The 23,406-nt window shown below is 37.1% G+C and overlaps 1 protein-coding gene across 1 annotated transcript; it reads left to right on the top strand.

Annotated features, from left to right (window-relative positions):
- The first annotated feature begins 883 nt into the window (after positions 1-883).
- LOC136207380 (DNA-directed RNA polymerases IV and V subunit 4-like) lies at positions 884-2,470 on the top strand. The gene is made up of 7 exons (XM_065998641.1): positions 884-1,056; positions 1,657-1,661; positions 1,760-1,871; positions 1,949-2,026; positions 2,130-2,163; positions 2,233-2,301; positions 2,402-2,470. The coding sequence occupies exons 1-7, from the start codon at positions 884-886 to the stop codon at positions 2,468-2,470; spliced, it is 540 nt and encodes a 179-aa protein (XP_065854713.1).
- The last annotated feature ends 20,936 nt before the right edge of the window (positions 2,471-23,406 follow it).

Genomic DNA, 23,406 nt, shown 5'->3' with positions numbered 1-23,406 from the left:
TTATTTTTTATCCAAAACTCAAAATCCTCACTCTCCCTTTTCTCTCCCGAGCAAAAAAACCGAATTTTACGAAAATGAAACCGAGCATTTCCGAAGTAGATGATTTCGAACACGAGGTAATATTACGATCCTAAATTTAAAAAAAAAATCGAATTCGGAAATTATTTAATTTTTTTTATGAGTTTAGTCTGAACGGGTGGCGCATGCATCTCGTTCCGTAGGCCGAACGAATGAACTACTCGTTCGGCCTATAGGACGGGCAGCATGCGCCACCCGTTCCACCTATGGAACGGGCAGCGCGCGCCGCCCGTTCCACCAGGGGGACGGGGAGTTTAAGCTGCCCGTTCCTGCCTATGGTGGAACGGGTGGCTTGTCCGTTTACCATAAAAAATGGCCGAAACACCCTCGAACTTAATTTTTTATATTTTTTCAAGTTTTAGTAACACCTGTTATGCATTTTTTTTGTATATTCAGGAACTGTTAGAAGATTGGAATCCCGATACCATTGATTATAGTTCCCATTTCATAACGGACACCGTTTTCCTTTCGTGTGAAGATGCTGTTGATTGGGCAAAATGGGTTTGAGATTATAATATCTTCGCACAAACATGGAGGAAAGCAGAAGCTGTTGAGATGTTCACGGGGTGAATGCTAAAGAGGTGTTCTGAGAACTTTTGAAGATACTTTAATAAGACAAAGTAAAACTAAAGCGTGCAGATGTAAATTTCAAATTAAATCCTATCAACATATAGACCTTTCTGGTTGGGGGATACAAACTAAGGCTGGGTCAACTAGTAAGCACAATCATACATTACGTGTGTATCCAGAAGGAAGTCGGCAGATGAGCGGACTCAGTACCGTATCTAAAATAATTGTGCGTGATATGAGTTCGGCTCAAGCAAATCCCTGTGCTATTTTAACAGCAGTTAAAGAAAAGCATCTAGCAGACAACCCAATAATTAAACATGTCTATAATTACATGGATAAGATGAGGAAAGATGAGTTCAAAGGTAGAGACCTGGCTAGTCAGTTCTACCATATTACTGTCGAGAACAGGTATGTTCATTATACGCAAGCTGATCCTGATTTTGGCATGATAACGCATGTGTTTATGGCACATCCAGAATCAATAGATTTATTCAGGATCTATTACTGGATCTCCTTAGAAGCACTACTGTGCCATAGCCCCAGCCTCCCGTAATTCTGGCAGTTGAAAATTCTCAAGGCCATTTAAATATGTTCTCAAGAATTTGCTGTTATTGATGCTGGAAACTGCTGTAATGACTGCTTGTATTCCATGTTTATTTCAACTATATTGCATTCTCCTTTCATCTATTTGTTTTTTTTTCAGTAAATGGTCTCAAAAAGTAATAAATAAATACGTTAAAGGATAACAAATAAAAGGTTGAAAGAAGCACAGATCAGAAATCGCTCCAGTGACCAATTAACTAATTTCTTTGTTATGTTATTCGCATAGGTTTTCCCATATTGTTCCATACTTTCTATTTGCTTCTTCTGTGAAAGTCTGAATATATAGGGCACATCTTCAAATATAGTAAGATTTGTGAAATTCTTTTTGGCCCTGTGTTGTTTGATGTTACGCAGGGATAGGCATATACTTTTCTCATGGAATCATTTACATGCTTAATTTTCCAGGAGCGGTTAATTATAATTAATCACCATGTTTGAGCGATTATCAGATTCTTAGGTGCCTTTTGGTAGCTAGTGCCATGTAATATAGATTTTCTTCTATTTGTAGAACTTCCAAAGACTGTCGTATGTATGATGGACTATGAGGCTGCACAAATCTTACAAGGAATCCATGAGCAAATGGTTCTATTGTCTCAAGATCCTAAAATCAAACTTCTTGTGTGAGTAAAATATCTTTAAGCCAATATTCACAAGTAGAAATATATTTACGCAGTATATTGTTCCATATTATTTTCAGGTCATTTGACAGGGCATTGCAGTATGCAAAGACCGATGCTTATTATACAAATCCTCAGTCAATCAGAAAAGTTCTAGAGTATGCTTTTTTTCCATCATTTACAGAAGGGATTTTTTACTTCTACTACATATTTATATTGCTGCTGAACATCTATTGTTAAATTATTAACTCAAAACATCAGGAGCCTCAAAAAACATGGTGTATCTGATGGGGAGGTATCATTTTTTAACCTTGCTATAAATAAAAAGGTAAGCAATCGTTAAATTCCAACATTATGTCTGCAGATATATGTGATTGCAAAAGTTTATCCTGACAATGTTGATGAAGTCTTTTCCCTTGTTCCATCCTTGAAGGTATCATATCACTCTAACTTGGTAATTTAAGGTGGAAAATTGCATTGAAAGTTATTGTAAAACATTTGTTGTTGTTTTTACCTTTCTGTTCCAATCAAAGAGAAGCATTCTAAGTGAACCCCTAAATGATGTTATAAGTCAGATAGCTAAGCTGAAAAAGCAGACATAATTCTCATAATGGACAGAGAGCTTTGTAAGTTATATCATTTCGCTGCTCGAGCATGATTAATGTGATCTGATGAAGTCTGAGTTATCTTAATTTGTTAGGTGAAGAAGATAAGGTGTATTTAGTGAAGGAGGTTGTGCATTCTGTGGACTTACAAAAGGAGACGCAATAGCCAATGTTTTTGTCCTAGTTTATAGTGGTTTTGGCATTTGTTTGAACGTTATTGTGGTTTTATAAGTGATACCATTGGTATGTTTTCAGTTAGGTATGTTTACAGTGCTATCTTTTCAATGGTGCCCGCTATCCTCACTTCCTTTAAAAACAAAGTAAATTTACTTTGTTTCAATAACGAATAGTATTGCGACATGTGTCAAATTAATTTAAAATAAATTAAATTATATTAAAAGTTGACCTGCTATTACAGGCTACCACTAAATAGGGAAAATTAAAGTTACACAATGTAGAATATAATTCTATCCACCAAACTACTTTACGGAAATTGACACTACTTTAAGAAAAATCTAAAAAACCTTTACAAATTTCCGTAACATTTCTATAATTTTCCGTAAATTAATTATTTTTTGTTAAATTATTAATAAAAAATAATTTTAATTATATCCACCAAATCACTTTACGAAAATTAACACTACTTTACGTAAAATCTAAAAAACCTTTACAAATTTCTGTAACATTTCTATAATTTTCCGTAAATTAATTATTTTTTGTTAAATTATTAATAAAAAAATAATTTTAATTATATCCACCAAATCATTTTACGAAAATTAACACTACTTTACGGAAAATCTCAAAAACCTTTACAAATTTCCGTGACATTTCTATAATTGTCCGTAAATTAATTATTTTTTGTTAAATTATTAATAAAAAAATAATTTTAATTATATCCACCAAACCACTTTACGAAAATTAACACTACTTTATGGAAAATCTATAAAACCTTTACAAATTTTCGTAACATTTCTATAATTTTCCGTAAATTAATTATTTTTTGTTAAATTATTAATAAAAAAATAATTTTAATTATATCCATCAAATCACTTTACGAAAATTAACACCACTTTACGAAAAATCTAAAAAACCTTTACAAATTTTCGTAACATTTCTATAATTTTCCGTAAATTAATTATTTTTTGTTAAATTATTAATAAAAAATAATTTTAATTATATCCACCAAACCACTTTACGAAAATTAACACTACTTTACGGAAAATCTAAAAAACCTTTACAAATTTTCGTAATATTTCTATAATTTTCCGTAAATTAATTATTTTTTGTTAAATTATTAATAAAAAAATAATTTTAATTATATCCACCAAACCACTTTACGAAAATTAACACTACTTTACGGAAAATCTATAAAACCTTTACAAATTTCCGTAACATTTGTATAATTCTACAGAAATTAATTATTTTTGGTAAATTATTAATAAAAAATAATTTTAATTCTATCCACCAAACCACTATACGAAAATTGACTATATTGCATTCTCATTGCATCTCTTTGTTTTTTTTCAGTAAATGGTCTCAAAAAGTAATAAATAAATACGTTAAAGGATAACAAATAAAAGGTTGAAAGAAGCACAGATCAGAAATCGCTCCAGTGACCAATTAACTAATTTTTTTGTTATGTTATCCGCATAGGTTTTCCCATATTGTTCCATACTTTCTATTTGCTTCTTCTGTGAAAGTCTGAATATATAGGGCACATCTTCAAATATAGTAAGATTTGTGAAATTCTTTTTGGCCCTGTGTTGTTTGATGTTACGCAGGGATAGGCATAGGCATAGGCATATACTTTTCTCATGGAATCATTTACATGCTTAATTTTCCAGGAGCGGTTAATTATAATTAATCACCGTGTTTGAGCGATTATCGGATTCTTAGGTGCCTTTTGGTAGCTAGTGCCATGTAATATAGATTTGCTTCTATTTGTAGAACTTCCAAAGACTGTCATATGTATGATGGACTATGAGGCTGCACAAATCTTATAAGGAATCCATGAGCAAATGGTTCTATTGTCTCAAGATCCTAAAATTAAACTTCTTGTGTGAGTAAAATATCTTTAAGCCAATATTCACAATTAGAAATATATTTACGCAGTATATTGTTCCATATTATTTTCAGGTCATTTGACAGGGCATTGCAGTATGCAAAGACCGATGCTTATTATACAAATCCTCAGTCAATCAGAAAAGTTCTAGAGTATCATTTTTTTCCATCATTTACAGAAGGGATTTTTTACTTCTACTACACATTTATATTGTTGCTGAACATCTATTGTTAAATTATTAACTCAAAACATCAGTAGCCTCAAAAAACATGGTGTGTCTGATGGGGAGGTATCATTTTTTAACCTTGCTATAAATAAAAAGGTAAGCAATCGTTAAATTTCAACATTATGTCTACAGATATCTGTGATTGCAAAAGTTTATCCTGACAATGTTGATGAAGTCTTTTCTCTTGTTCCATCCTTGAATGTATCATATCACTCTAACTTGGTAATTTAAGGTGGAAAATTGCATTGAAAGTTATTGTAAAACATTTGTTGCTGTTTTTACCTTTCTGTTCCAATCGAAGAGAAGCATTCTAAGTGAACCCCTGAATGATGTTATAAGTCAGATAGCTAAGCTGAAAAAGCAGACATAATTCTCATAATGGACAGAGAGCTTTGTAAGTTATATCATTTCTCTGCTCGAGCATGATTAATGTGATCTGATGAAGTCCGAGTTATCTTAATTTTTTAGGTGAAAAAGATAAGGTGTATTTAGGGAAGGAGGTTGTGCATTCTGTGGACTTACAAAAGGAGACGCAATAGCCAATGTTTTTGTCCTAGTTTATAGTGGTTTTGGCATTTGTTTGAACGTTATTGTGGTTTTGTAAGTGATACCATTGGTATGTTTTCAGTTAGGTATGTTTACAGTGCTATCTTTTCAATTGGTATGTTTACAATAAATAGTTTTTGAGCATGCATAGAACTCATCCAAATAGCTAAATAAACTTAAGTTGGGTATTGATATATGTATTGTATCAAATGGTACACTGATAAAATCTTAACAAGCTCCCTTTTTCCTTCAACTAACTTTAGGGACCAATGTGTCTCAAAATAAATTTAGATTTAATTCACAAGTAAGCAAATTTATCAAAACATGTTAAAGATAATACTCTTTCTGGTTTATTATTATTATTATTATATGTTGTTCTTTTTCTCTAATTTATCTTTATTTATGGTAACATTGTCATCCCTGACTGTAACCTTCCAAGTTTTGTTTTTTGGAGTTCAATTTGATTGATTATTTTTTATCAGACCTTTGGAAGTTTAAAATTTAAAAAATGTGTAGTTCATCTTACATTTAGAAATTATAAACCACAAGAAAATTTAATAATTTTATTTACCGTAAAAAGAACATGACAATCACGTTGAAAAAAGTTTAATTACGTATAAAACGATATCCATATGATAACATTTTTAAAAAAAAAATTACATATGTTGTTGCCGTGTTGAATTAAATAAATAAGAAATATTTGTTATTTTTTTTTCTCCTTGTGGTTATTATCTCATATGTAAAAGTTAATTAGTTTAAAAGTAGCTACTACGTTACTATTTCAATGATTTTTTGTTTGAAATTGTATGAATGATTTTATTAAACTAAAAGAGAAAGTTTAGGGTTTTAATTGAAACCATAAACCTTTATGAAATAGAAATCAAGATTCAGTAATCATTGGTACGATTTATCCTTGATAGACGCGGAGAAAGTTGCTCTAAAATTGTAAAATAGGAAAGAAACTATTAAAAATAACAGAGCTAACCAATTTCATTTATATTAAAAATTTCAATTAAAAATTATAATTTATTTATAAGTGATTCTTAACTTTATTTATTTTAGTGTTTAAATAACAACTATTAAATACATTTAAATTAAAGAAAAAGTATAAAAATAAACTACGGTAATTTGATTAATGTGTAAAAATAGTCTTATAGTTTATAAATTTGCAAATAGGAATCTGTGTAAAAAAAAATCACAAGTTATGTTTTATTAAAAAATTGACCAGCAGTTTTTTTAACTGTAAAGTTCACAAACTTCCAATCTCTATTTTTAAACTTTTAAACTATGAGATTCTCTTTGCAAATCGATCACATCATAAAATTTATTTTTATATTTTTTAAAATCAAATAAATACTAAATATTTTTAATTTAATTGATTAAGGGAATATCAAACATAACCTCAGTTTATTTATCTGGATCCAACTAATTATGATAATTAAATAATTGATTAATTTTATATAATTAAATTTGAAATTAATTAATTTAGTTAAACTAATAGAAAGCTCAAGTGATGCACAAGTTATAAAATTATGTCATCAATTTTTAAAATAATAAATAATTAAACTAATTTTATAGTTTAATTGTATCAACATATTGCACAGTATATGTAATACTGCACATTTATTTTAGTTTAGTTAATAAAATTTTAATTTTTTTAATTATGCAAATTAAATTTATTTTATATTTATCATAGATATTAGATAATATATTTAGTTATGTATAATATATTTAGTTATGTACTATTGTATAGTCCTTTTTTTATATAATATAATTATCAATATTATTAAATTTTAATATTTTAATTATGTGAATAAATATTTTATAACAATTTTTGATCTAATTTTCAGAAATATCTTTAAATTCATCATTAATTGAGGAAGAACAGAATAATCATTTTATTAAAGTAGAGAAAATAAATAATGATTAGGGATATGAACTTGGCCCATCGGGCCCGCTAAGTTAAAATAGAAGACCCATCGAGCCAATCAAGGCTCCCATGCCCATCAACGAGGCCTATAAATATCCATCCACACCTCTTACAATGGTATGCATTCTCACACTTATACATCAACCCGTTATTAAGCACCTCGCTAAGAACTACTAAATGTCTTGACCGTCAGAGTGCATACAGGGACCGATCCCCTCACAGAGACGTCGACGGAAGCCCAACACCTCGGAAAGAAGCACCTCGGAACTCACCCAGAGACACCCCACAGTTACTGTTCGGTCCGATACCTAATTATTTGGTGCGGTGATCGTGGACTACAAGTAACTTTGGAACATCGGAAGGATGCATAGCCCGATTGAAACTACACCTGCAAGGGAGACTACAACCGGAGCTGCGAGCTCCGTAACAAACAAATTTCGACCTGCTCCCGGTCTCCCCCAAGAACTTGGCCCCTTTGCTGGAAAAGATGGATCCGGCGGACGAGGAGGCATACACCGCATCCCAGCTCCTCAGTGCAATTCGAGGTTTCCAAACCACCCATGTGGTTCAAACTGCGGCTCAAATTAAGATCATCAAGCAACAGAGAAGTTTGCAGGACGAAAATACCAAAATCTGGCAATACCTCAAGGATGTTGCGGAGTCTCAACAAGCGAGGCCGGCTGCAGATGGACCCGACGGAGCAATCATGCCTTTGGAGGTTTTACCGGCGGCCCCGGGAGCAATGCCAGTAAACAGAGCAGCGGGTGCCAAGCGAAACTGCGCTAGTGCAACGGATCATAGAGACACGTTTCCCGTGAGACTGGAAGGCACCTCACCTATCACTGTATACCGGATGGAGGAACCCAATGACCACGTGGCCTCTTTCATGAGCATCATAAATCTCTACTCCAAGGACGAGGATGTCATGTGTAAGGTCTTCCCTACCACCCTTTCGAGAAGTGCGCAGGAATGGTATCAAGGCCTCGCACCCGAGTCCATTCACTCGTTCGATCTCCTGAAGGACCTTTTCCTCTCGAGGTTCGCCACAGCGGCCAAAGTAAGGAAGATTAGCTCCGACCTCAACGGTCTGAAGCAGCAAACGATGGAACCACTACGCAACTTTCTCTCTAGGTTCCATCATATGGCCTTTCAGGTCAAAGGCCTTAACTTGGAGGTCGCGCACGACGCCTTGGTGAAAGGGACATCATGCAAACCTCTCAAGGAGAAGTGTTTTCAGAAGATGCCCCGATCCTTCGAAGAGCTGATGACCATGGCTCAGACCTTTGTGCGCTACGATGACTACAACCGCCCCGCGGGCTATGAGGAATCAGAAAAAGATAAAGCAAAGGGAGATTCAAGAAAGGAAGAAAAGGGCAAGGCTTTGGCTGAGGACCACGAATGTGCGAGGGGACGTAGGGACGATGCCCCCATGCCTTACCATTCATATGGAGAATCGATCATACAGGATCGAAGAGGCGACAGAGCGCAGGGGAAAAGGGTCCACTACGCCACAAACCCGGTCCAAGAAGGTACCGATGCCAACTGTCGCCAGCCGACAAGGGAAAAAATATCACGTCGAGAAGGAGCAGTACTGCAAGTACTACAAATCTTTCGGTCACACAACAGAGAAGTGTCACCAGCTACAAAAGGAGATCGACAGAATCACGGAGCAAGGGGCACCCCCGAGGCCTTTCAGACATCGAGAGCATAGTCCAAGGAAAGAGACCCCGCCAGGTTTAACGATTCAAAAAGGCTGAGGTTTCAGGGCGAGATTCATGTAATTAGGGAGGGGGATCCCGCACGCGGTGGTGCCCCAGGGGCTTCCCGCAAGAGGAAAGCGACAAATGAGACCCTAACATTGTAGCCTCCATTCCGGACCACCCACTCAGAGGCCCTCGTGATCACCCTCAATATCACAAACTTCAGTGTGCATAGGGTGCTGGTAGACACAGAAAGCTCGGTAAACTTACTCACCTGGGTAGCCCTAGGCGCCATGAAGAATGTCGGTGACGCCCTGCGGGCGGGCATTTTCCCTCTGGTCGGACTATCTGATTTTGAGGTCCCGATCAAAGGAATCATATCGCTTCCAGTGGTCCTAACTCAAGACGAAAAGGAGCTGGAACGGGTGGCCGAGTGGGTAGTAGTTGACATCCCCCTAGCATACAACGCCATCATTGGGAGGCCTCTACTCGCGGCTATGAAAGCCACTGTTAACGTCTTCGACCTATGCCTCACTTTGCTTTGCTATAGCAACTTGATCACCGTGCCAGGCAATTGAATGTTAGCCAGAAAGATCCAATGGTAGGCTACGCAACCCCGTGCAACAATGTGCTTGGAGGACGACCTCATAGACATGAGGGGTTATAACACCATGCCCATCGAGCCCGTCGTCGACTGCTCCCTCGGAGGTGAGCTGAAATTGAAGGTCGGAACATAGATGGCACCTGATCTTATCGAGGCAATCAAGGTCGTGCTCACTAAAAGTGCAGATCTATTCGCCTGGAGCACCGAAGACATCACATGAGTATCTCCCGAGCAAGCCACCCACAGGCTCAACATTGACTCGGCCTTTGCACCAGTCAAGTAGAAGAAGTGCTTACAGGCTCAAGATAAGCAAACAGCTGTCAAGGCCAAAATCCAAAAACTCCTAGCTGTAAAGTTTATTCGGGAGGTGCATTACTCGGGCTGACTTTCTAATGTTGTGCTTGTAAAGAAAGCTACCAGGAAGTACCAAATGTGTGTAGATTTCACGGATATAAATAAAGCGTGCCCTAAGGATTGTTACCCTTTGCCTAATATCGATCAGCTCGTCGATCAGACAGCTGGTCACAAAATCCTATCGCAATTTGATGCTATCGTGAAATTTCAACAAATAACAATGGACCCAGCGGACACAGAAAAAACATCTTTTATCACCCACGAAGGCACTTACTGTTATAACGTTATGCCTTTCGGCCTTAAAAATACAGGAGCGACATATCAACGATGATCGACAGAATGTTCTCCCATCTCATTGGAAAGATGGTACAAGTCTACATTGACGATATGATTGTTCTCAGCATAGAGGAACGCGCTCACCCGCGAGACCTAGAGGACGTGTTCACCATTTTCTAGGAGTACAACCTGAAGCTGAACCTAGAGAAGTGCTTCTTCGAGATCCGATCAGGAAAGTTCCTCGGCTACGTCGTCTCAGAAAGAGGAATCGAGGCCATCCCAGCAAAAATAGAAGCAATCTTAGAGATGAAGGCACCTCGCAATCTCTAGGAGGTACATGGACTCAATGGTCGTCTTATCGCCTTGGGACATTTCATTTCCTGCTCAGCATAACGATGCCTCCCTTTTTACAAAGCGCTGAAGAATGAGCATTTGTTCACCTGGTTGACAGACTGCCAAACAACTTTCGATGTCATCAAAAGCTTTCTCACTTCCCCACCATTACTGTCGGCCTCGACACCGGGAAAAGACCTTCATCTTTACTTCACCATCACAAAGGAAGCCATCATAGAGGAAGCCATTATAATGGTACTGACACAGACAAGAGGAGAAGAAGTCTTCCCGGTCTACTTTCTGAGCAGAGTGCTTAAGGGGGCCAAGGTCCGCTACTCCGAGGTCGAAAAGGCTTTGTTTGTAATATCGCAGGCTGTAGAGAGCCTGCGGCCGTACTTTTAAGCTCATACTGTCGTTGTCAAAACAAATTACCCTTTAATGAAGGCTGTCAAGAAACCCGAAGTCTCAGGAAAGATCACAAACTGGTCAATTTGGTTCTCACAATTCGACATCCGCTTGAGCTGTGAACTACCATTAAGGCACAAGTGCTCTCAGATTTCCTCCTAGAATTCACTGGGACCGTGCCTGCGGATGCCACCCCGACAACCGAGACGACATCAGCCGACCAGTGGAGTATGAGCGTCGATGGATCATGCAGGCCAGGCCGAGCCGGGGCGGGCATCGCCACTCGAGGACCTAACAACCTTCATCTCAGATATGCCATTTGGCTAGATTTCCCCACTACAAACAATCAAGCAGAGTATGAAGCACTGATAGAAGCACTTAGGCTTGCCAAGACATTGGTGGCAGGTCGGATCACCATCTATTCAGACTCTAAGCTAGTGGTCTGTCATATCAACGACCCCTACAATGCCAAAGATCATGTCATGTCCCCCTACTTGACAATGGCAAGAGCACTTATCCTCGATCTCACCACTAAGGGAATCATCTTCACCCTACTATTAATACCACGCGAGGAGAACGAGGAGGCAGGCAGCATTACCGCCCTGGAAGCAGGAGAACAATCTAGTGATATCAACACTCTAATCTAGTGACATCAACCCTTCTTTACGATTCAAGCTGAGTGCTCTCTTCAGATCAACCACGAGGACTCCACGACTACAACTTGGAGGAGAAACATTATCAACTTCCTGCAAGATGGACTCCTCCTAGAGGATAAAGCGCAGGCTTCGCTCGTTGTATGAAGATCTTGGAGATACGCCCTTCATAACGGAATCCTGTACCGGAAAGCCTCCTCCCAGCCCTGGTTGAAGTGCATTTTGGAAGAAGAAGGGGACCACTACCTAAAAAAGATACACTAGGGTGTTTGCGGATCCCACCAAGGGGCCCGAGCCATCGCAAAGAAGGCTCAGCTATAAGGTTTATACTAGAAAACTATGGACTCTGATGCCATCAAACTCGTACGTGTTGGGGTTTAGTGTCCTATAGACAATTGTTCTAGGATGGAAACTTAATGTAAATGAAGTGTTCTTTATATCATTTGTTTTAATGAGATATGTTTTCATAACTATATAAAGGCAATCCCTTTTAAGAACTAAATAAAGTCTAATAAAAGGAAATCCATAAGTTTGTTTAAAGTGATTATAAAGTGTTCATACAAGCATGAAGTGAGACGAAACTTTATAATAAACTAATAAACTTAAAACCACCCCAAGTTAAGTAATATGTTTAGGATTGATATATCACTGCTGAGACTTGCATGTAACAATGTCTTCTGTCGAGACAGAAAGCTGATCTCACAAGCTTCATATATACAGATATCTGGACAGTTACGTGGATCCAATGAAAAGGAGTTCATTAGGATTGGGGACCCGACTTGAGATAACAGGATGGGTAGATTCATCCTTATCACATGTTCATCTCATTGGTATTAATAGGTATAAGTAATCCTCAGACTCAAAGGAATGTTAATTAGTAATTCTGGATTACGGAATGTGATGCTTTGATCCTGTTGTAACACGATCCATAACAGAGATGACTATGGGGTGTGAACGGCAGACGTTGGGTATCACAGGAAGTAATTGCATGATAGTTATACATTGGATTGAGCATTTATCACTCACGATAAATGGGAGATACGTCCATGGATCGCTTGTGGAAGACTTGACTCTAAATCCTTGTAAGGTGATAACTTAAGACTTGAAATACAGATTTCACTTAACCTATCTAATTGGAGTTGACTCGTCCTGTACAAGTAAAACGAACGTCTCGCTATATGTGACTTGACATTATCCATAGTCATAAGATTCAGTTCAAGGATGTAGTTGATAAAGGATCGAATTATACTGTAACTAATACGGAAAGGTCAACGACAGAATCAACTTGTCTTCTTATAGCTCTGGGGGAATGTTTCAGATTTGCTAATCACATTTTGCGTACTCATTCCGTTATGCAAAAATTAAATATAATTCTGTGAAAATTAATTTAATAGTTGCGTACGGCTAGAAGCAATAAGAACCTAATGGGTCATACATAAGACTTGGAACCCAAAAGAGAAACGGATATTAATTAATTGATGGAAGCCCAACTGAGTCTGCTAAGGCCCAGTACATGGGGTGGGGCGATTTTATGTATGTATAATACATAAACATTTAATTTGATTTTAACAATTCTAATTAGATTATAATTGTGAATTAAATTAATTAAAGGATAAATAAGTTAGGAGTTTTAATGAGATTAAATTGCACCTATTATTATCCTATAAGGTTACTATTATTATCTTTATATTTAAGATATAATTATAGATAATAAATAAGAATTATATTCCGAATTAAATTCTTATTTAGTAACCTAATTCTATCTAACTAGGGTTTAGATACAAGAGAATATAAATACCCCCCATGTGTAATTTTCGACAAGACACATACGAAGCCGGGAGAGAGAATTTCGACCCACACCATAAGGACGAGATTATCCACCGTTTCCTTCCGTTCAATTGATTATATCTCTTTTCTCTTTATCCTTGATCTTTTGTTGATTAATTAGAGACAATCTATTTTGGTTGTTATATACGGTTGAATTCTAACTTGATCTTCAATTGTTTGTTTTGTGCTTGGGAACTCGAAGTAAGAGTTGTGGGCACTTCGTTTGCAACGGTAGATAGAACTTCTAAAAGGTATTTATTTCTATCCCTCTTTATATGAAATAATGATTAACGGATCTTGGGTTAGTGGAAATAGGTTAAAAATTTTATATTTCCGCTGCCAATGTTAGCCTATTTTCCTTTAGTGGTATCAGAGCCTGCGTTAAATCCATTATTTCATATATGAAAATTTAGAAGTTTTTTCAATCAGATTGAATAAATATTTATAGTTAAGTTAATTAACAAAACTGTTTTGATTAATTAGTTCTAAAGATAAATAAGTTTTAATTAATTGTTAATTAAAATAGTTTATGCATATGTTCTTAAGAATTTTGGTTGATAATCATTATAACAAAATCTATTAGTTTTATAGTTAGATTGATAAAAGTTAGTTTTATTGATTCTAAAGATAAAACGGAAAATCTATAATAGGTTTTCTTACTTTCTGAAAATCGTTTTAAAACCGTTTTAAAACTGATATATATATATATATATATATATATATATATATATATATATATATATTTATAAAATAAAATTGACAGCAGCTCGGGTCGTGCCTCACGGCGCAACCCGGCTGCTGTCGCGTGGTCGCTGCCTCGCGGCAGCAACCGCGCAGCGACTGGCCAGACGCGTTAGGGCTGCTGACCTCGGGCCCGGCCCGAGACCCACTTATTTTAAAATCGTTTTAAAATCAGTTTGAAATATATTTATGTATATATGTTTCATAAATTAATAGTTTTATGTTTTGATTATCGAATGAAAAGTTTATTTAAAAGTTTGTTTTACCTATTTGTAAATCAAAAGTATTAAATGAATTGAAATCAAAATAATTGGGACATGCATAATTAAAGTTTTGTATAGTTGTATTAATCTAAAAGGTTAATATAGAAGATACGAAACTGTTAGAATTAAAATTGGATGAAAGTTATTTTGATGTGTTAATGTGATTAACCTAAACATTACATAAAGTATTTATGTAATCAACCAATTAAATTTATTTAATTGAGTCTATGCATGTTTGGAGTTATTGACATATTTGGACCATCTTTTAGTCTTTTGGTATTTTTGAAATAGGGCATGCGAGTCCTGCCTTTCTACTATCTATTGTAATTTCTCCTCTCATCTAATTCCCTTCAAGTTAATTGAAGTTTTCTTTAGTAGAATAGAAATTAATATGTAATTTCAAGGCGCCATGGAGAAGACGAAGGACCTAAAGAGAAATATATAATAGTTAGTATTTCCCTAGGTTTGGCCCTTTATTCCGTCTCTGACTCAACGGAATAATTTAGATAATATGTCCATAACACCAATGTATGTGTCTGATGTATGCTAAAGAAAATCAAGACTAAGTTAGATTATGAGACTTGAAATAAAAATTCCTCACTAATTAAAAGTTAAGTAAATAAGCAAGTTATTAAAATCGGTTGCCCCTCCCTAATATTATAATTCAGCCGGCAGTACTGGGGGCCTTTGGGTTGTTGAGCAAACTCAAGCTCGGGGTCTTATGGTAACACCTGAATTATCGAAAATCATTCTTTCATGAATATGGGGTAATACTTAAATTAGATTATGGTAACACCTGAATTATCGAAACTCATGTTGTCATAAACTAATGGGCAATATGGTTGTGAATAGCATATTAGTTACTAATGTGGATAGTAACCCAATAACCTAGGAATCACATTAAAGATGTGATTGATTAGATGAATCTACCTAACAAATGAGACTAGCTTGTTGAGCAAACTCAAGGCGAAATCTTAGGAGTTAGGATCCTAGCTCACTAAAGGATTTGTGAAATTCTTCGAATTAATATGGAGGGCTATTAATTTGGCAAAATAGTGAGAGCAATTTAAAATGAATCAAAAGACCTATAATTTGAGATTGATGTACTTTAAAGCAAATGAATGACGTACGTTTACTCTTTCTCACTCTCAGGTTATATTAAAACACTCTTAAAATCATGACTAACACCAATCTGCAAAATATACTTACCGATAACAAGTTGAACAGTTCAAACTTCACCGACTGGTATCGCAACCTCAAAATCGTTTTGAAGTTCGAGAAGAAAGGGTATGTACTTGATACACCGATACCCCCTTACCCGACGGATGGTGCTCCCTACCAAGAATTTTATGCTTACTTGAAGCATAAGGCTGATGAAGATCATGCGGGAGACATCATACTTGCATCAATGAAACCGGAATTGAAAAGGCAATATGTAGAAATGGATGCCTATTCCATGGTCGCGCACCTGAAAGAGTTGTTTATGAATCAAACTCTGTGCGAACGCTACGAGATAACAAAACAGTTATATAGATGCAGGATGCAGGTGGGCACATCTGTAATGGCACATTGTGTCAAGATGATTAGCCTTATCACTGATAGGGGTATTTTACCCCTATCTTTTAGCGTAATTTACGGGTTAATTTTGGATGAAATAAATAAGTTTAATTACAAAAATAGAGTGTTTTAATAAAATAACAAAATAAAAATAAATTCCATACTTTCGGTTAATTTTCCTTATGTTTGATTAATATTAGAAAATAAAACGTCAAGCTAACTTGGCTCTCGAGAATTGTATTTCAGGTACGAGCAAGGAGTGGAAATCTACCAAAATACGCGGGGCGTATCACTCCTCACGCGGGGCGTGGAACACTTAGTCAGAAATAATTGCCTTATCCGTAGACTCCACGTGGGATCCAACCACTGATACGCGGGGCGTACCCCAATCTACGCGGGGCGTAGATGCAATGATGAGCCCAATCATAAACGCCAGACTGCATTGTCTCCTAAGTCAACCATCGGTACGCGAGGCGTGTTTTAGGATACGCAAGGCGTAAATGGTGTATTTCAAGCAATAAAACGCCAGGAGCTCAAACACGCGCGGCGTATATCACTATACACGGGGCGTGGTCGAGACAACAAGACCCGAATTAAGTCCACATGCAGGAAATTATTGAAGGAATGGGTCATTATGATCATGTTGCTCCATGCTTTGCTCCATGCTTGTAGGAATGGGAAATATGCACAAAATCATGTTGCTCCATGCTTTGCTCCATGCTTGTAGGAATGGGAAATATGCACAAAATCATGTTGCTCCATGCTTTGCTCCATGCTTGTACTTTGTAAAATTACAAATCTACCCTAGCTTGATGTGTATAAATAGGAGTGACTAGCACTCATTTCACACACCTCTTTGTATAGACAAGTTTCATATTTTGAAGTTCTTGCTATTTTAGTTTTAGATTCAGATTTTATATAGCAATTCTCTATCACCTTGAGAGCTTGTTCGTTGATTCCGGCATTCCGTCGAAGTTTCGTTCCACCTCCGTTCACCAAGCTCGAAAGTTCCACCTCCAAGTCCTAAGAGACGGCCTTGAGTCCGGTTAGCTAGTTCCGAGGGTGAATTCTTCCCTTTTTACTTGCTAATTAGCTTGTACTCTTCCTATGTACTAGGCTTGGTTGTATTTCATATTTACATTCTCCATATTTATAACTTATGATTCATAATCTCTTTCTTTATATTTGTGTTGATGTTTGCTACTTGTTTTGATATTCGTAATTGATTATTGTGTAGGAAGACCGCGATTTCCGACGCCATTCGGGCTATCTTTAGGGATTCATATAGGTGTTGCCTTACCGGAAGTGACGCTCCGGAAACCGTAGGAATTGACAAACCACGGAACTTACGGGCCCTAATTTCTGGTCCCAAGCATTAGACACGCCTTGACTAGGAACCACATAGTCTAAGTACTTCACGGGTCGGTCACACTACACGTAGTCGTCATTGCAAGAGTAAATCATCAACCGTTTATATATTAAGAGTCATTGTTTGTCATATTTATAACTTATCGCCTTCCATATCATTTCGTAGAGTTTTGTTATATAAATTTGTCTCACCCGTAGTTAGGAGTAGTTTGTAGTTGGTTACCACATCAACCCCAAAGTATTCACCGCTTAGATAACGTATAAAACCGAGTCGTTTAATACTTGCAGTTATAAATCCTGTGGATTCGATACCCGGTCTTAACCGGATTATTACTTGATACGACGGGGTACACTTGCCCCTAAGTAGTCGTAGCGTCTAGTAGAGTTAAGAGCAATTTATAAAGATCACATCCATAGATATAGAGTCCGCACTCATAATATATACATTTCGTCGTAGAAACTCTACCATTAGGCGTCGCGCACATCAATCACCAAGTTTTCTAGTATTGGAGATGCGATGGATCATGAACTAAGTGTAAACTTACTTCTTCAGTCCCTCCCCGAGAGTTACTCGCAGTTCATCATGAACTACCAAGTGAGTGGCTTACAAACCTCTCTTGAAGAGCTTGCAAATATGCTCGAGACAGTCGAGCCCAATATGAAAGAAAACGAGGGGATACCGGCCCTTGCTATTGAAGGATCAAAGAAGAGGAAAGGGAACTCTCCCAATCCAAACCATCCTAAGAAAGGCAAGGGGGCCATGCCCACCGAAACAAAGGGAAGGGAAGTGAAGAAGCCCAAAGGAGAGTGCCACTTTTGTGGTGAAGAAGGGCATTGGAAAAGAAACTGTTTGGTGTACCTAGCTACCCTCAAGAAGGGAGAAGCCGGGACTTCAACATCTGGTATGTTTTATATTGAAATAAATACAATTTCACAGTCTGAATCTTAGGTATTAGATACCGAATGTGGATCTCATATTTGTATGAATATTCAGGGACTCAGACGGACTAAGGAATTGAAGAAAGGAAGCATAAACTTGCGAGTAGGAAATGGAGCAAGAGTTGCCGCCCTCGCCATTGGAGATTATGCTTTAAGTTTGCCCTCTGGGCTTGTAATAGAATTAGGGAACTGTTTGTATGTTCCAGAAATGTCTCGTAACATTATTTCTATTAGCCGTCTTGTTGACGATGGTTTTCATATTTCAATGAAAGACAAACATTGCGATTTTTATAGAGATGGGATTTTCTATTTTTCAGGAATATCACAAAATGGGATTTATGTGCTAGATGACAAAATTTCTGTTTTCGCAATTGATACCAAAAGACATAAGCTAGATAATTCATCTTACTTGTGGCATTGTCGTTTAGGCCATATAAACAAAAGACGCATGCTTAAGCTACATCAAGATGGGCTTATAAATTCAATTGATCCTGAATCATTGGAAACATGTGAAGCATGTTTAAAAGGTAAAATGACAAAGACACCCTTTAGCAATAAAGGTGAGCGTGTATCAGACACTCTAGGATTAATACATTCCGATGTATGTGGTCCTATGTCAGTCCAAGCAAGAGGAGGATTCAGATACTTCATAAGCTTCATAGACGACCATACCCGATATGGTTATATCTACTTGATGAAGCACAAGTCCGAAGCTTTTGAGAAATTCAAATGCTTCAAAAATGAAGTAGAAAATCAATTAGGAAAGAAAATAAAGATACTTCGATCCGATCGAGGTGGCGAATATCTTTCAGATGATTTTCTAAATTATCTAACTGAATGTGGGATATGCTCACAATGGACACCTCCCTATACACCACAACACAATGGTGTATCCGAGAGGAGGAACCGTACCTTACTAGATATGGTACGATCCATGATGAGCATAGCATTACTTCCAAAGACATTCTGGGGCTATGCCTTAGAAACTGCCCTCTTCACCCTAAATCGAGTACCAACTAAATCCGCTAGTTCCACACCATATGAATTGTTCGTTGGTAGGAAACCCACATTCTCATTCATGAGAGTATGGGGTTATTCATCATTTGTCAAACTCATAGCGTCAGACAAACTAGATTCTAAATCTGATAAGTGTTTCTTCATTGGATACCCTAAGGAAACTGTGGGGTATTACTTCTATCACCCAGATGATCAGAAAGTAATAGTATCCAAGCACGCAACCTTCTTGGAGAAAGAGTTTCTCGAAGAAACAGAAAAGGGAAGCATGATTGAACTTGATGAAGTTCAAGAACAAGAAACACCGACTGAAACAACAGAGGCGGTTGAGGAACCTGAAGCAGTCCCATTAGATGAGACTCAAGTGCCACCCATTCATAGATCACAAAGAGTTCATGAACTCCTAATTAGATATGGTTTTCTAGTGGGAGATGATGATGAGGTTCCCGTGTTAGACGACGAACCCGAAAACTACGAAGAGGCTCTTAACAGTCCAGATTCTAAAGCATGGCTCGAAGCCATGGATTCTGAGATGGATTCCGTGTACACCAACCAAGTGTGGACTTTGGTTGATCCACCCGAAGGGATAAAACCCATTGGGTGCAGGTGGATCTTCAAAAAGAAGACTGACATGGATGGAAAGGTTAGCACCTACAAAGCTAGGTTAGTAGCGAAAGGATATCATCAGAAACAAGGAATTGATTATGACGAAACTTTCTCTCCTGTGGCTATGTCCAAATCAATCAGAATAATGCTCGCTATTGCCGCTCACTACAATTATGAGATTTGGCAAATGGATGTGAAAACAGCTTTCCTAAACTGAAACCTGCTTGAGGATGTATATATGATGCAACCTGAAGGTTTCATATCAAAGGATGCAGACAAGGTTTGCAAACTTCAGAGATCCATTTATGGACTCAAGCAAGCATCAAGAAGCTGGAACAAGCGTTTTAACGAAACCATAAAACAATTTGGTTTCGAACAAAATTGCGAAGAAGCTTGCATTTACAAGAAAGCAAGTCGGAGCTCAGTTGCATTTCTGATATTATATGTGGACGATATATTATTAATGGGTAATGACATAGCTCTACTACAGTCGGTAAAAGTATGGTTATTAGGTAACTTCTCCATGAAAGACCTTGGTGAAGCAGCTTATATACTTGGTATAAAGATCTATAGAGATAGATCAAGAAGACTGTTTGGTCTTTCACAGGCTACATACATTCGAAAAGGTGCTAAAGCGGTTTAGCATGCTTGAATCGAAACGAGGTAACTTACCCATGATACATGGAGTAAAGTTAAACAATCATCAATGTCCTAAAACTGAAGATGATAAGAAGCGCATGGCTGTAGTCCCGTACGCCAGCGCAATCGGTTCGATTATATATGCTATACTTTGCACTAGACCTGACGTAGCATTCGCGTTAAGTATAACGAGTCGTTACCAAGGTAATCCGGGAGACGAGCACTGGAATGCCGTCAAGAACATTCTTAAGTACTTGAGAAGGAATAAAGACATGTTCCTAGTGTACGGAGAAGGGGATCTGAAAATAGAAGGATTTTCAGATGCCAGTCATCTCACAGATGAGAACGATTTTAAATCCCAATCAGGATACCTGTTTATCTTGAATGGGGGCGCGGTCAGCTGGAAGAGTTCCAAGCAAGGAAGCGTAGCTTTCTCTATGATCGAGTCAGAGTATATCGCTGCTGCGGAAGCAGCAAAGGAAGCGGTTTGGATTAAGAAGTTCATTACTGAACTTGGTGTGGTGCCTGACATTGTAAATCCCATTACACTGTACTGTGATAACAATGGAGCCATTGTGCAAGCAAAGGAACCACGGTCTCATAATGCATCCAAGCATTACCTGAAGCGATACCACATTGTAAGAGAAATTGTGGCAAGAGGAGATATGAGAATAGAAAGAATACCTACTGAGAACAACATTGCAGATCCGTTGACAAAGCCCTTAACCTAGAAAGTACATGATCGTCATCTAACTTCTACTGGGATAAGTTGTAGAAACAATTGGCTTTAGTCCAAGTGGGAGTATGTTGGGGTTTAGTGTCCTATAGACAATTGTTCTAGGATACAAACTTAATGTAAATGAAGTGCTCTTTATATCATTTGTTTTAATGAGATATGTTTTCATAACTATATAAAGGCAATCCCTTTTAAGAACTAAATAAAGTCTAATAAAAGGAAATCCATAAGTTTGTTTAAAGTGATTATAAAGTGTTCATACAAGCATGAAGTGAGACGAAACTTTATAATAAACTAATAAACTTAAAACCACCCCAAGTCAAGTAATATGTTTAGGATTGACATATCACTACTGAGACTTGCATGTAACAATGTCTTCTGTCGAGACAGAAAGCTGATCTCACAAGCTTCATATATACAGATATCTGGACAGTTACGTGGATCCAATGAAAAGGAGTTCATTAGGATTGGGGACCCGACTTGAGATAACAGGATGGGTAGATTCATCCTTGTCACCTGTTCATCTCATTGGTATTAATCCTCAGACTCAAAGGAATGTTAATTAGTAATTATGGATTACGGAATGTGACGCTTTGATCCTATTGTAACACGATCCATAACAAAGATGACTCTGGGGTGTGAACGGCAGACGTTGGGTATCACAGGAAGTAATTACAGGATAGTTATACATTGGATTGAGCATTTATCACTCCCGATAAATGGGAGATACGTCCATGGATCGCTTGTGGAAGACTTGACTCTAAATCCTTGCAAAGTGATAGCTTAAGACTTGAAATACAGATTTCACTTAACCTATCTAATTGGAGTTGACTCGGCCTGTACAAGTAAAATGAACGTCTCGCTATATGTGACTTGACATTATCCATAGTCATAAGATTCAGTTCAAGGATGTAGTTGATAAAGGATCGAATTATACTGTAACTAATACGGAAAGGTCAACGACAGAATCAACCTGTCTTCTTATAGCTCTGGGGGAATGTTTCGGATTTGCTAATCACATTTTGTGTACTCATTCCGTTATGCAAAAATTAAATATAATTCGGTGAAAATTAATTTAATAGTTGCGTACGGCTAGAAGCAATAAGAACCTAATGGGTCACACATAAGACTTGGAACCCAAAAGAGAAACGGATGTTAATTAATTGATGGAAGCCTAACTGAGTCCGCTAAGGCCCAGTACATGGGGTGGGGCGATTTTATGTATGTATAATACATAAACATTTAATTTGATTTTAACAATTCTAATTAGATTATAATTGTGAATTAAATTAATTAAAAGATAAATAAGTTAGGAGTTTTAATGAGATTAAATTGCACCTATTATTATCCTATAAGGTTACCATTATTATCTTTATATTTAAGATATAATTATAGATAATAAATAAGAATTATATTCCGAATTAAATTCTTATTCAGTAATCTAATTCTATCTAACTAGGGTTTAGATACAAGAGAATATAAATACCCCCCCCCCATGTGTAATTTTCGACAAGACACATACGAAGCCGGGAGAGAGAATTTCGACCCACACCATAAGGACAAGATTATCCACCGTTTCCTTCCGTTCAATTGATTACATCTCTTTTCTCTTTATCCTTGATCTTGTGTTGATTAATTAGAGACAATCTATTTTGGTTGTTATATACGGTTGAATTCTAACTTGATCTTCAATTGTTTGTTTTGTGCTTGGGAACTCGAAGTAAGAGTTGTGGGAACTTCGTTTGCAATGGTAGATAGAACTTCTAAAAGGTATTTCTTTCTATCCCTCTTTATATGAAATAACGATTAATGAATCTTGGGTTAATGGAAATAGGTTAAAAATTTTATATTTCCGCTGTCAAACGTTAGCCTATTTTCCTTCAGTACACAGCTGTCAGGCGTGCTAAGCCCATGCCAACACCTATCATGCTCCCAGAGCACCATTTAAAGGTATCATCACGACGTGGCCTTTCGCCGTATGGGGAATCGACTTACTCGGACCTTTTTCCCTCGCCCTAACGCAAAAATGTTTCGTGGTGGTAGTCGTAGACCATTTCACCAAGTGGGTAGAAGCCGAAGCAATCGCGAAAATTACGGCAACAAATGTCATATCCTTTATCAAATGTGCTATCATCTACCGATTCACAGTTCCTC

The sequence above is a fragment of the Euphorbia lathyris genome, chromosome 9 (assembly GCF_963576675.1).
Source record: "Euphorbia lathyris chromosome 9, ddEupLath1.1, whole genome shotgun sequence".
Taxonomy (NCBI): Eukaryota; Viridiplantae; Streptophyta; class Magnoliopsida; order Malpighiales; family Euphorbiaceae; genus Euphorbia; species Euphorbia lathyris.
Note: the sequence above shows the minus strand (reverse complement) of the source record. Positions and strands in the feature narration are given on the sequence as shown.